This window comes from Zonotrichia leucophrys, chromosome 2 (genome assembly GCF_028769735.1).
Source record: "Zonotrichia leucophrys gambelii isolate GWCS_2022_RI chromosome 2, RI_Zleu_2.0, whole genome shotgun sequence".
Classification (NCBI taxonomy): domain Eukaryota; kingdom Metazoa; phylum Chordata; class Aves; order Passeriformes; family Passerellidae; genus Zonotrichia; species Zonotrichia leucophrys.
Window position 1 is genome coordinate 14,246,490 of NC_088171.1, and position 12,166 is coordinate 14,258,655.

The following is a 12,166-nucleotide window of genomic DNA, read 5'->3' on the forward strand; positions in this document are numbered from 1 at the left end:
CAAATGACAGTGTGATTAGTACAGACTAACTGAGAGACAGACTAACTTCTCTACTAAAGATAACTAACATTTTCTAACTAACTGGACCTATTCCTGTCTAAGCTGATACATTATCTGTACCATTTATTTGAAATAAAAACTATTGGAAATTAACATCTTAAAAAGTGTTTGGAACAGTCTCACCTAGTTGACAATGAATTCTGTAGGTAATGGGCCTTGAAAGATCCTTGGTCTGACACAGCAAAGCACTTGTGAGTGATGGAATCTTCTTTTAATGCATTTGGTATCTAATTATTGTACCTGAAGGGGCTGTAGTAATACACTGTACAATACATGTTGAACACTCACCGTTAGCTTGAGCCTAAGGACAGGAACAAGATGGAGTTAATATAAACCAGCACAACTTTCTTGGGTGTGTTTTGTAGCTTTCTCTATTTTTTGGAAAAAAAAAAAACTTGCCACCACCTAAATTAGTGGAATTTGTGTTTCTAGCACTTAATCTTTTTATCCAGATTCCTTTCCTGTACCCAAGATATCCTGTGACATCCCTGCTTCTACCTGTGTTGCAGCTGCTCTGTAGCTTTATGCATCTGTATTGCTTGCTGAGTGCTACCAAGAAAGAAAATAAATGTTTAATAGACTTCTACCTTTGCAGGGTCACCAATTCCATTTTAGTGTGGCAGTTGTTCTTACTACTACAGCTTTTGTGAAAGTCGTCCTTAAAACTTCTGTCAAACTTTTTTGACGTTTGCACTACACATTCCTGGGAGCAGAGTGCCATTGGTGTAAATAAAACCTGAAATGGCTGCCAGAGCAGGCAAGGCCTGTTCTGTGCTGGGTTTGTTTTCATTTATTGCCTTTGAGCATCTGACCTCTGCTTCAACAGCTTGTTTCCTTCCTTCCAGCTCTTCCATGGAGCATGTCTCCTGTACTCATACAGCTCTTTCCTAATGTTCCTTTGTATATTTGTATAATAGGCTCAGCCTTTAGTTCTGTGCCTTCCTGTGCTCCATGGCCCAGCCCTATGTTCAGGCTGCATCCTGCAGCTCTCTGTGCTCCTGGGCCCCTCTGGGCTGGAGGTGCAGGCCCAGGGCAGGTGGGACTTCTCCCTTCTGTGCTTCTGTGCTGCTGCCTCTGCCATCATAAACCAGACCCTGCAGACAGATTTTGGCAAGGATGCAGGGTGTCATTACATATACCCAAAGCCAGGTTTATTCTATTGGTCATCTCCCACAACCAGAGGAAGTCTTGTTCCCTGTGTGAAAAAATCAGACCATCCCTGATGGAACCCATCAGTTCAGTTCATCTGTAATGGATAATAAAGCTGCAAAAACCATACAGGGACTGTTCATTATCTGTTAAGAGAGCTAATTCTTGACACCCATCCTAAGTTTAAGTTTTCAGATCAAAGAAAGCAATAGTATTTGAGAGCAGTATCAATGATTAACACTTGTGAATACATGAAGATGGTCTGGTGTGCATAATACAATGGCTGCTGGTGTGGCTGTCCTGATAAACCTCCACAGCTCATGGGCATCCTCTGGAGTTTTTCCTGATTACAAACCAAAATAAATGATATTAGCAAAATTACTTCTCTCCCATTTCACCCCAGCCTAGATGGCTATATGGTAATGTTTGTCTTTGATGCTTAATCATAAATATCCTTTTATAAATCATATTTTAGTCCTATTTAACACCTTAGGAGTTAGAGAATTTTTTTACTGAGTTGTGAAGTACATATGAAAAGTGGAATTTTTAAGAGCTTTTCATGTCTAAAGAGGAAGTTTGTGCTGTTTTGAATGCTGGTTATTTCCCAGTCTTTGCAAAGGGCTGAACACCAGTCTTTTTAGCATGCAAAACACTCGTTTTAATTACTTCTATTTTCACCTGAATGGAACTGAAGACAGCATTTTTTTCACTTCAGCTCCTTCATTTGAAGCTAAGAACTTCACTGGAAGATATAAGGTTTTCCTTTTGTGTGATGTATGATTAAATATTATGACATAGTGTGCCAGGTGTGTTATTTATTCCACTTGAAATCTACATGTTGAATAGTAGATGTTCAGAAAAGAAAACAGCATACTTCTTGTTGTGGTGCTGGTAAAAAGGATGGATTTTTTGGAAGGGGCAAGAGTGTAAAGGTACTCAATGTAATAAAGGCTACAAATACAATATGGAAATTACTGTAGCTTTTAAACTACTTGCATAGAGTATATAATTTGGAATACTTAGATCCTTAGCAAATACTTGGAAATTTCATTACCCTTTAAATGCTTTTGAATGTTTATGAATAACTATCTCAAAAATTTAAATGTATATGAGAGAAAGAAGTGCATTTTTTATTTTAAGATTAATCTCTTTTAATTTTACCAGTTTGAGCAGGGGAGTTTACTGGAAAATGTTTTAATCCAATTCTATTTCATTTGGCTATAAATGAGTTACACCACATACCTGCATTCTCATAAATGTTTTCTTTGTCTATTTCAGTGATCGCTGTGGAGAAGACCCAAACCAGAAAGTAATCCATGGGGTTATTAACTCCTTTGTTCATGTTGAACAGTATAAGAAAAAATTCCCCCTAAAGGTAGATGCACATTTCTGATTATGTATTTTTAATTTGGAATATCAGTCTAGTATATACATTATTTGTCCTTTAAAAAAACTTCTCTCTTCTAGTTTTATCAGGAAATTTTTGAGTGTCCTTTTCTGAATGAAACAGGGGAGTATTATAAACAAGAAGCTTCGAACTTATTGCAAGAGTCAAATTGCTCGCAGTACATGGAGAAGGTAAGAGATTCTTCAATATACATGCAATAATTAAAATCATTTTACTCATGATACATGATGTCCTCTGAAGTTCTTATAGTTGTTCTTCATGTTATGCTTTCATCTAATTGAAATGGTACTTTTTGGTGACATGGTTAATCTGAACATAGAGTACAAACCTTGCCATGGGTGGACAGTCAGTATCAAAATATTTCATAATAAGTGATGACTCAATGGTACAAAAAGTGAAAAGTCAAAAAAATAAAACATATCAGGTTGATTAGTATTACTTTCTCACTTCCTTATTTTCTTTCACTTTGGAGTAGTGTAACATTAGAGTTTTAGCAATATGTGGTTAGAAAAGACTCTTAAGTTGTTACAAAACATTATTAAAAATTACATACTCTGAGGTGGATTTACTTTCATTTTGCTTTGTGGTGTATGAAGTTATGTTGTGAATAAATTATTTGTAATTCTTATACCTATTTTGAGAAAACAAAGATTGATACAATACTGGGAGTCAGTTCTTGGTCCTGTCCTGTCTGCACTACCAAGATAGCAGAGTTGAGAAGAGGGCTGTGGAATTGCTTTTAAGTTAATGTGTTTTAAGCTGTGTTGAAATTCAGGGGCAGGCTAAGACTTAAACTAAACCAAAAGCAGTTTTGCCTATCACTAGCAGTCTGTAGCTGCACTACTCTCCCTAAACCTCCCTCATATTCACAGGGTGTAAGTGCTTTCATGGCAGTATTCATATGACTTATTTTATGATTAAGCCTATTTCCTTCACTGAGTTATAAAAAGAGCTTTTATTAATAGCTCAGATGTACTCCTGTACCTATTGAGCAGATGTTTGCATATGAGCAGATGGACTTGGAACACTAAAGTGGTTCTTGGAGTTCTCTTTTTGTTAAGTATTGTGGTAAAATTTTCTCAGAAGGAATAAGAAGTATGGGTAAGAGAAATTGGGGAAGACTAGTCACAACGTTAAAAGGAAAAAGAAATTTCAAGATGAAAACTATGGAATGCTGGTAGACATCTAGTAGTGGCCAAGCCTAGTTAGTACTCAGACTAGATTATGTCCATTCAGTAATAGCCTGATTCCGAAGAATAAATAAATTACTCTTGTTTCTCATTGTACATACATACACTGTTGTGTATTCTGGTGCTATATAGGTTGTCAGCATTTCTTCAGCTTGCAGTTTAAACTCTTTTGTGTAGGTTTTAGGTAGATTAAAAGATGAAGAAATGCGGTGTCGGAAGTACTTGAATCCCAGCTCATATGGCAAGGTGACTCATGAATGCCAGCAGAGGATGGTAGCTGATCACTTGCAGTTTCTACATGCAGAATGTCACAATATTATCAGACAAGAGAAAAGAAATGGTAAGCCTCACTTGTCACAAAAAGACTGGAATGGTTTTTTTGTTTTATTCACTTAGCATTGCAATTTCCTATCCTTTTTCAATGGCCTTCTGTGCATATAAGCATTTTCAACTAATGTTGCTTATCTAGATAAATTTTCATTGAACCCTGAATGACATTTTTCATTTAGCACGCAACTAGTTTTTATTCCTCCAAGTATATAATCAAAACCTTTTTTTTTACTGCTAACAATCCTTCTTTCAGCTAAGGCTCTTTCTCTTTCCTTGTCTTAGTCATCTTAAAAACACACTGAAGTCCTGTGTCCTGTAGAAATGATAATATTTTATGCTTGTGTTTTCTTTTGTAAACCAATGGCTCTGCCTTAACAGATTTCTTCATCATCACTTAACAGGTCAGGCTTATAAAATATTTTGGCATCTTTTCATAGCCACTTTTTATTGTCCTGGATCTTTTGTGACCTCTCCTCCCAAATCTTTTTTACAGAAGGAGATGCTCTTGTAGTTAATATTCCCTGCCTGACTAAAAAAACATGCTTCTTGATGACTGCATGCCTCTTACCTTTGAAAGAATGCTTATTCTTGCATGAAAGATGGTGTCTCTTATGTGAAACAAATTATTTTTCACAGTCAAACTCAAATTGTATTTAATAATGGTGAGTTCAGTTTCCAGGGAATTTTTCAAGCTTGATCCGAGTTTCCATCTATTTTGTTTGGTTTCTTTTTTGAGGGTGCAGAGAGGAAAAATATAATAAAAATAGCAGTTGCTTGTTTAGAGCTTTTTTCACCTGAGAAAAATTTCAAGCTACCACTAGAGGCAAGTAAAAAGTCAAGAAGATATCTAAACTGTTTTTAATCAGCTGCTGCTAAGGGATATTAAGAAAGGCCAGGATTTAAAATAAACTGGCACACTATTTCTCCACACTAGCCCACCTCTCTTCTTAGAGTCTCTCCTAAACAAGCTCTATTAGAAGGGTGAGGGAGTCACAATGGCAGGACTCAATAAACACTGATAGTAGCCCTACTCTTTCCTTTTTTCGTTTCTCAGTGATCTAGTGTATGTTAATTTTTTGCTTTCAAAACAGTTGGTATTGTTTCAGTCTTTAGAAAGTTCTGTTTGAAATGATGGTACTATATTAAGTGTTAATTTTTGATGTTTCTAAGTGGACTCTATAAAAACGTATCTCTGTTACAGACATGGCAAATATGTATACTCTGCTCCGTGCTGTGTCCAGTGGTTTACCTCATATGATTCAGGAACTACAAAACCATATCCATGATGAGGGCCTTAGAGCAACCAGCAATCTTTCTCAGGAAAATGTGAGTTTCCTCAGGCAACTGAAATGACTGTTTGATTAATATTCTTGATCCTCTTTGTTGTTTTTTTTTTTTTTAATTTTGCCAGCGAAAAGTTGGTTTGGAACGTGATGGATAAGTTGTAACTTCTCATCAGCATGGTTAGCTGTGCCACATTATCTGTCCTGAGAGCTGATTGTTGTAATTGTTGTGATCTAACCAGAAACAACTGCAGCTCGATATTTCTCATTGTTGTTTGCTTAATACTGCCAGGGCAGGTCCTTTTGTTCCATGTATGCATTTTTTTTCTGAATTTCTCTTAAGTCTGTGGCATTTGCTGTTCTGGTATGTTAGAAGCCAGTGATTCCACTTTGTAAAGGCTTGACATCCTGTCCTGATTTCAATCTGCTGGTTTTCCTAATAGCTTTGTAGTAATTTTGCTTTATATTGTCATGTAATTTCTGAAAATACTATCTTATTTATTTTACTAAAGTATGTTAAACTTTTTTCTATTTATGTCTGTTTAAATTACTCAATTCCATTTTTGTTTCTCCAGCATTGCTGTTCAGAGACAAATTACAAGCTTTTGTTTGACACAGTATTTGTGCATGTGCGCCTCTTGCTGTCTAGATCTGTGCCTCACTTTGGGATGGTGACTTTAGCTATGCAGTGTCTGTGTCTATAATAATGCAGAAACACAAGCTGTTGTACCCTCACTCTGTTACTGCCTGCACAGGAATGCTTGCTATTCAGTGGCTCCACTGTAACTTCAGTGTGCATACTGCAGCCTTTAGTAGTGTAGTTTGCTTTCCAATTATTTTTAGGTTTGTTGAACTTACTCTTTCAAACTAGTAGTGTCTACTCACAGAAATAAATACAGACCCATGAGGGTAGTGACAATTCACAGCCTTATGTAGATAATTTCAGTGTGAAATACTTGTTCTATTGTATAAATTGTGCACTTTGAAACATTTTTAGTGTGTGACCTGAGAATGTACTTGGGGAGTAATGCTACAGAGCCAGTGCCTTTCACACTGTTGCACTTGTGCCTGCCAGCTTGTCTGTGTAGGGACTCCTCCAGCTCCTGTCAGTCATTTTTATGCAGAATATGGTGCTGGAATGTGGTGCATGAAATTCAATTGGTAACTGCCCTATGTAGGAAAATGTAAAGGGATCATTCAGATTTTCTGTCTCTGAGGTCACTGTGTGGGAGAAGCAGCAGTTTATTATATCAGTTGCTTGATTGCTGTATTTATGTTTGCATTAATGATTTTTGAAAAGGCTAGTAATGGATTTTAGGGAAAAAAATAGATTACATGAGAGCAGTATATACTCAAATCTTGGTTGGATAGCAGGACAGTAAATGTAGCCTAGACTTTTTATTTCCAAAACATGGTCTAACATCATAGTGTGAGAATACAGCAGAATCCATCCTCTCAAAACTCACTGTAGTATTAACTTTCTCAAAAAAGAGTTATTAGTAAAAAATCTACAACTAATGTAGATATGTTTGTGTTAGATACTACTACTTTCCTCACTAACTTGCTTTCTGTTTTATCTACCCTCTTTAGATGCCAACTCAGTTTGTGGAGTCAGTTTTGGAAGTACATAGTAAATTTGTTCAACTAATCAACACTGTTTTGAATGGTGATCAACACTTTATGAGTGCCCTTGACAAGGTAATTTTTACTTAAGTAAACAAAGCATTGGAAAACAAAATCCAGGACCCTGACTCAGGCTCACCAAAACTCTTGATAGCATCAACACATGGTCAATGATAGTTCATATGCAGTCTTTCTTGTTTAGAAATGCAATGGAGCAAAAGACATTCCAATGTAAGGGAAAATATAAATTAAAGGAGACCATTTTAATACTTGTTTTCTGAAAGAAAGACCTTTCTTTTCATCATATTTCAAAACACAAAAATGGTGCTGATGCATTCAGTGCAAATATAAGTGCAGATAATGAATAGGCATCTGGTGAGGTTTGGGAGGTTTGGTAATTCTTGCATGCATTTGAACTTGAATTTGCTTGCTGAGATTATATTTATCTCTGAATGCTGTTAGTATTACTTCCACAGAGTCTTTGCTTAGATCTTTCAAGTTGACTGCAAAGAATACCTGGAAACTTAGATTACTTCAATCACTGCCACAATAGGTAACTTTTTCCAGGAGAGAGTTGCACTTGAATTTAAATAACAAATATAGGGAAAGTGTCTTGCTGCTCTTTTATTTGAAATGCATAGTCATGCAGGTATTCAAGATAACAGTTCTAATTACCATAAACTTTAATATTAATCATTATTAATTATAACTAATAAATATATTTTCTTTCTTTAATTTCTTCTGCCAGGATGCACATATACAGTTCATTGCTCTTTTGTGGTGTGTGCAGTAGTTGCAGTTTGTAGCTAATGTCAGAGTCTAAGCTTTGACAATTATCAGTCAAGGTTAACCTGAAGAGGCACAATGAAGAAGGTACCAGTGATGGTACCAATAGTAGTTACCCATCTGTATTTGTGGCATTGATACAATAATTATTTAGCATTTTAAAACAAATATTTCAATACCAAATACATTTCTCTCTCCATTGCAATTAATGTCATGTACCAGAAGGTGGAGTAACATGAGACTGACAACTTCATTTGCTGGCACAAAGGCAATGTACTTTTCCTTAAATACATCAGTTCTTCACTCCATTGATCTTTCTTACAGTAAATACTTAAAATATTGATTTGCTGTTAATTTTGATGATGACTATCAAAATCACTATTGCTGCCTCCAGTATTATTACAAAAGATTGCTCCAAGCTTTAAAGAGTTTCCTATTTCTTGCCAAGTCATTCATTCTTTTCTCAGAGGAATTCTAGGGAGCTATTAGCAAATTTTGCGATCTTGAGGTATTGTACAGAGGAGTTCCATGTCAGTTTCTCTTTATAATGATAACAATAATATTTACCTTCTACAGAGGAGCTGTAACTCCTGGGAACTATGATCTTGCAGTATTTTTGATTCACTGTTAGTTTACAACACTAATTTAAATGTGACATGTAGTTTAGAAACTCTGTTATTCTGATAATCTTCTTTTCATTTCTAAACTGCCATTATCTCTTTCCTTTTTCATCATATTCAGGTTTTCTTCAGCCACCATATTGTTTGTACTCTACTACTTCAAATTTCCACTTTCAACAATATATTTTTCTTTTCAGTGTGTGAAAAAATCCAACAACCAAAGGCGCTTTCGTTTCTTACTGCTGTGAACACTTCATAACGTTTTTCAGCTCAACACACATGCTGTTGATGTGCTGCTGCTCAAATCTACTTTGTCTGCACTTATTCCTAAGTTTTTTTCCATCCATTCTTTTGGACCATAATATTGCTCTATACCAATCATAATACTTTTGTGAAGTTTCTAATCAGAACTTAATTTTTTCTTTGGTTTTCTGTAATTATGTTTCTTCTTCTACTCTTTCTACTTTTACTGAATTCTCAACTTGAAAATGTTTAACAACCAAATTCTCATAGAGCGGTAATTTAACCTTTTTATGAATTGTTTCTTTTTTTATCCCCTTTTGTGTAGTTCAGTTTTTTAGGATCTCAGATGACCTTTGCTCTGAGGATATTTTTTATTTTTTTCAAATTTCATAAAAGAAAACAGTTTAAGTCATTGAGAGTTTTTCTCTTTGCTCCATGTTTTATGTAGGCTTTGACATCAGTAGTTAACTATCGGGAGCCCAAGTCAATCTGCAAAGCACCTGAGTTGGTAAGTGATGCACACAAAGTAATAATTCTTATATATAACCATCCAGTGAATTGCTATGGGGTCCTTCACATGCATTCCCAGCTCTCACACTGGATCACACTCAGGTGTGTATTTTAGTAGTAACAGCTTAAGCTGCACGCACATTTTGTGAGTGTGCAAAATTGCTATGGTTCTAATTTCTGGTATAGACTGTATTTCTGTGGGTGTAGAATGTATAATTTACCCATGAATGCAACCCTTGTATTCAATGTGAGACACTAGAGAGGGACTTATTTCATGTCTGAACTATTGTAGAAATTTGGAAATACCAAATAAATACCTTGGCATACATTTGTTCTCAAGCTTGACAAGTAGTTTTGGGTTTGATTTTTCTTTTTTTAATTTGAGCTGGCCAAATACTGTGACAACTTGTTAAAGAAATCAGCGAAAGGAATGACAGAGAATGAAGTAGAAGACAAGCTTACGAGTTTCATTACTGTTTTCAAATACATTGATGACAAAGATGTATTCCAAAAGGTAACTTTTCCTATTCAATAATGGTTAAAATGTCACATTTAAAGCCTACTTGAAGAATGTGGTTATGCTTCTTAAAATCCTTGTCTCTGTTTTTTTTTTAATGCAGTTCTATGCCAGAATGTTGGCAAAAAGATTAATTCATGGTTTGTCTATGTCTATGGATTCTGAAGAAGCGATGATAAACAAACTAAAGGTAAGGTAATATTCTTCTAACAGAATAAACAAATATAGGAGTATGTAGTGTTGAGAGGGAGCAGCAGAGGGTGCCAGAGGTAACTTAGCAATTGGTAAATCTGTTTCCAATAGCTGACAGCAAAAGCTAATGTTTAGGTAGTCTATGAAAGATAAAAGGCTGAGTGTCACCTAGACATTTGAGATTTTTATGAGGTTTTGGATAATTTTTTAGCTGTATTCAAGTCATTCATGTTAACCTTAAAAAAGTACCAAGAGCTTTCATAAACATGTCTATCTTTTGATCTTATAAAACAATATTTTTCAAATAGATTAGTGTATATAAGGTGAAACTAAGATAAAGATAATTTTATTTACCAGTGTTTGGTTTTTATTATAACTAGTGTTTTCTGTAAATATAACAACACTTCTGCTGACTAGATTTTCATATTGTATTAGTAAGGGAACATAATTTATATGATGAGTACTGTTTTCACTTTGAAACCTGTTACAATATTTCTTCACAGCAAGCCTGTGGTTATGAATTTACCAGCAAGCTCCATCGAATGTATACAGACATGAGTGTTAGTGCTGATCTCAACAACAAATTCAACAACTTTATCAAAAACCAGGACACAATCATTGATTTGGGAATTAGTTTTCAGATATATGTTCTACAGGTACTAATGTATGTTTATTGCTGCTGAGTTATTTGTATTTACTTTTTATGTTCTCATAACAAATATACAACATTTCTAATTATGAATACTACTTTATATGGGAACTGATGGCCTGTGGTCATTGGGGAATTATTTACTTTCCTAGTGTTTCTTGTAAAATCAACCCACTAGGTCCCTAAACAATAGTGATATAAAATTTCAGTCTTAATTCATACCTCAGCGGGGTGTGCAGAAGGTGCGCTAAAAAATGATCAGTAAAACTTCCTGAATTAATTGTCTTATGCCATAATGCACACTATACATCCACTTAAGAGCGTTTATTTTTTCTTAATATATGTGTTGTATGAAAATGTTAATGCTTCTGTTTTTCCCAATACTTTCAGGCTGGTGCATGGCCTCTAACTCAGGCTCCTTCTTCTACATTTGCAATTCCTCAGGAACTGGAAAAAAGTGTACAGATGGTAGGTTAGTAGGAGGCTTCCTGTAAACATGTGAAAAATGTAAAATAACTCCAAATGAAAAATCATCACTCTAACAGAGAAAAACTTGAGCTGCTTTATTTTTATTGTAAATTATGTCTATCATATTTCCAGTCTATATGCAATGTGGAAGGGTCACCCAAATACCTTACTGCATTTATGTATGGATTTGTGTAGACTTTTCACATCTCTCTTCTACGCTTTATGATTGCTGAAAGAGATGCTAATAAATGCAATCCAATGATCTAGGTTGGGTCTTTGCTTCAAAACCAACTCTTAATATTTAGATAAAAGAAGATTCTGTTTCTAATATTAAATCTGAACAGTCTTAATAGCAGATTAAGATGCAAATACAAGTTTCTTATTCCCTGTTTCATAGAAGCTGTTCCAAGTCAAGCTTCATGCAAACTTCTCTAAAGTTTCTCAAAGCAGTAAAGGTTTTGCTTTAGCCAAATATTCTTTTCGTATGTGATTATTTCTGCACTGTAGAGGTATTTTGTTGCTTTTGATTATATCATTGTATTCTAAATGTTACCTGTACCATTTTGTTGAAAAACAAAATATTTGTGTTGATCTTTGGTAAGGTGTATTTGATGGTGAAGTACAATTTAGGTGATACAAATTTTGTATTATTGGACATAAGAGATTTTTATAGCTGTTTTTACACCTTACATTGCTATTTGATGTAAGTTATAATGGCAAATGCCTTTTTTTTGTGGTGAAGGATCTTTTTCTTGTATTACTGCTGAATATTAGGACTACTTATTCAGCTCTGATTTCCACTTAAGTGGCACTTGGTTTTAGCAATATAATAGTTCCTGACCCAGACTACAGGATCACCAGCTGTGATGAGATTTTGCTGTCTTTGTGGGTTTAAATAGGAGTATTGTCACAAAGTATATTGCCTCAATTGGAAAATTGGTACAGAATTGTGTGTCAGAAGCAGCTCAGAGTCTGGGTTTCTTGCCCAATTTCACCATTTTGCCATTTTAAAGGAGCAAACTTATTCATGTGTGACCTAGGTAGAGATCAGTGCTTTAAATGAGAATTCCCTAAAGAAACAGAACATGACCTTGAGAGGGGAGTACTTGAAAATTGTCTGACAATGTCTTTATTTACT

The 12,166-nt window shown here is 35.0% G+C and overlaps 1 protein-coding gene across 2 annotated transcripts in view; it reads left to right on the top strand.

The window, feature by feature from the left end:
• The window catches only part of CUL2 (cullin 2), a 40,438-nt gene that overhangs the window by 19,377 nt on the left and 8,895 nt on the right, over positions 1-12,166 (top strand). For both annotated transcript variants that reach the window (XM_064703968.1, XM_064703967.1), the window contains exons 7-16: positions 2,488-2,584; positions 2,677-2,787; positions 3,985-4,147; positions 5,339-5,463; positions 7,011-7,118; positions 9,141-9,200; positions 9,588-9,716; positions 9,823-9,909; positions 10,415-10,567; positions 10,951-11,028. In XM_064703968.1, coding sequence (XP_064560038.1) covers positions 2,488-2,584; positions 2,677-2,787; positions 3,985-4,147; positions 5,339-5,463; positions 7,011-7,118; positions 9,141-9,200; positions 9,588-9,716; positions 9,823-9,909; positions 10,415-10,567; positions 10,951-11,028 — 1,111 coding nt within the window. The remainder of the gene's footprint in view (positions 1-2,487; positions 2,585-2,676; positions 2,788-3,984; positions 4,148-5,338; positions 5,464-7,010; positions 7,119-9,140; positions 9,201-9,587; positions 9,717-9,822; positions 9,910-10,414; positions 10,568-10,950; positions 11,029-12,166) is intronic.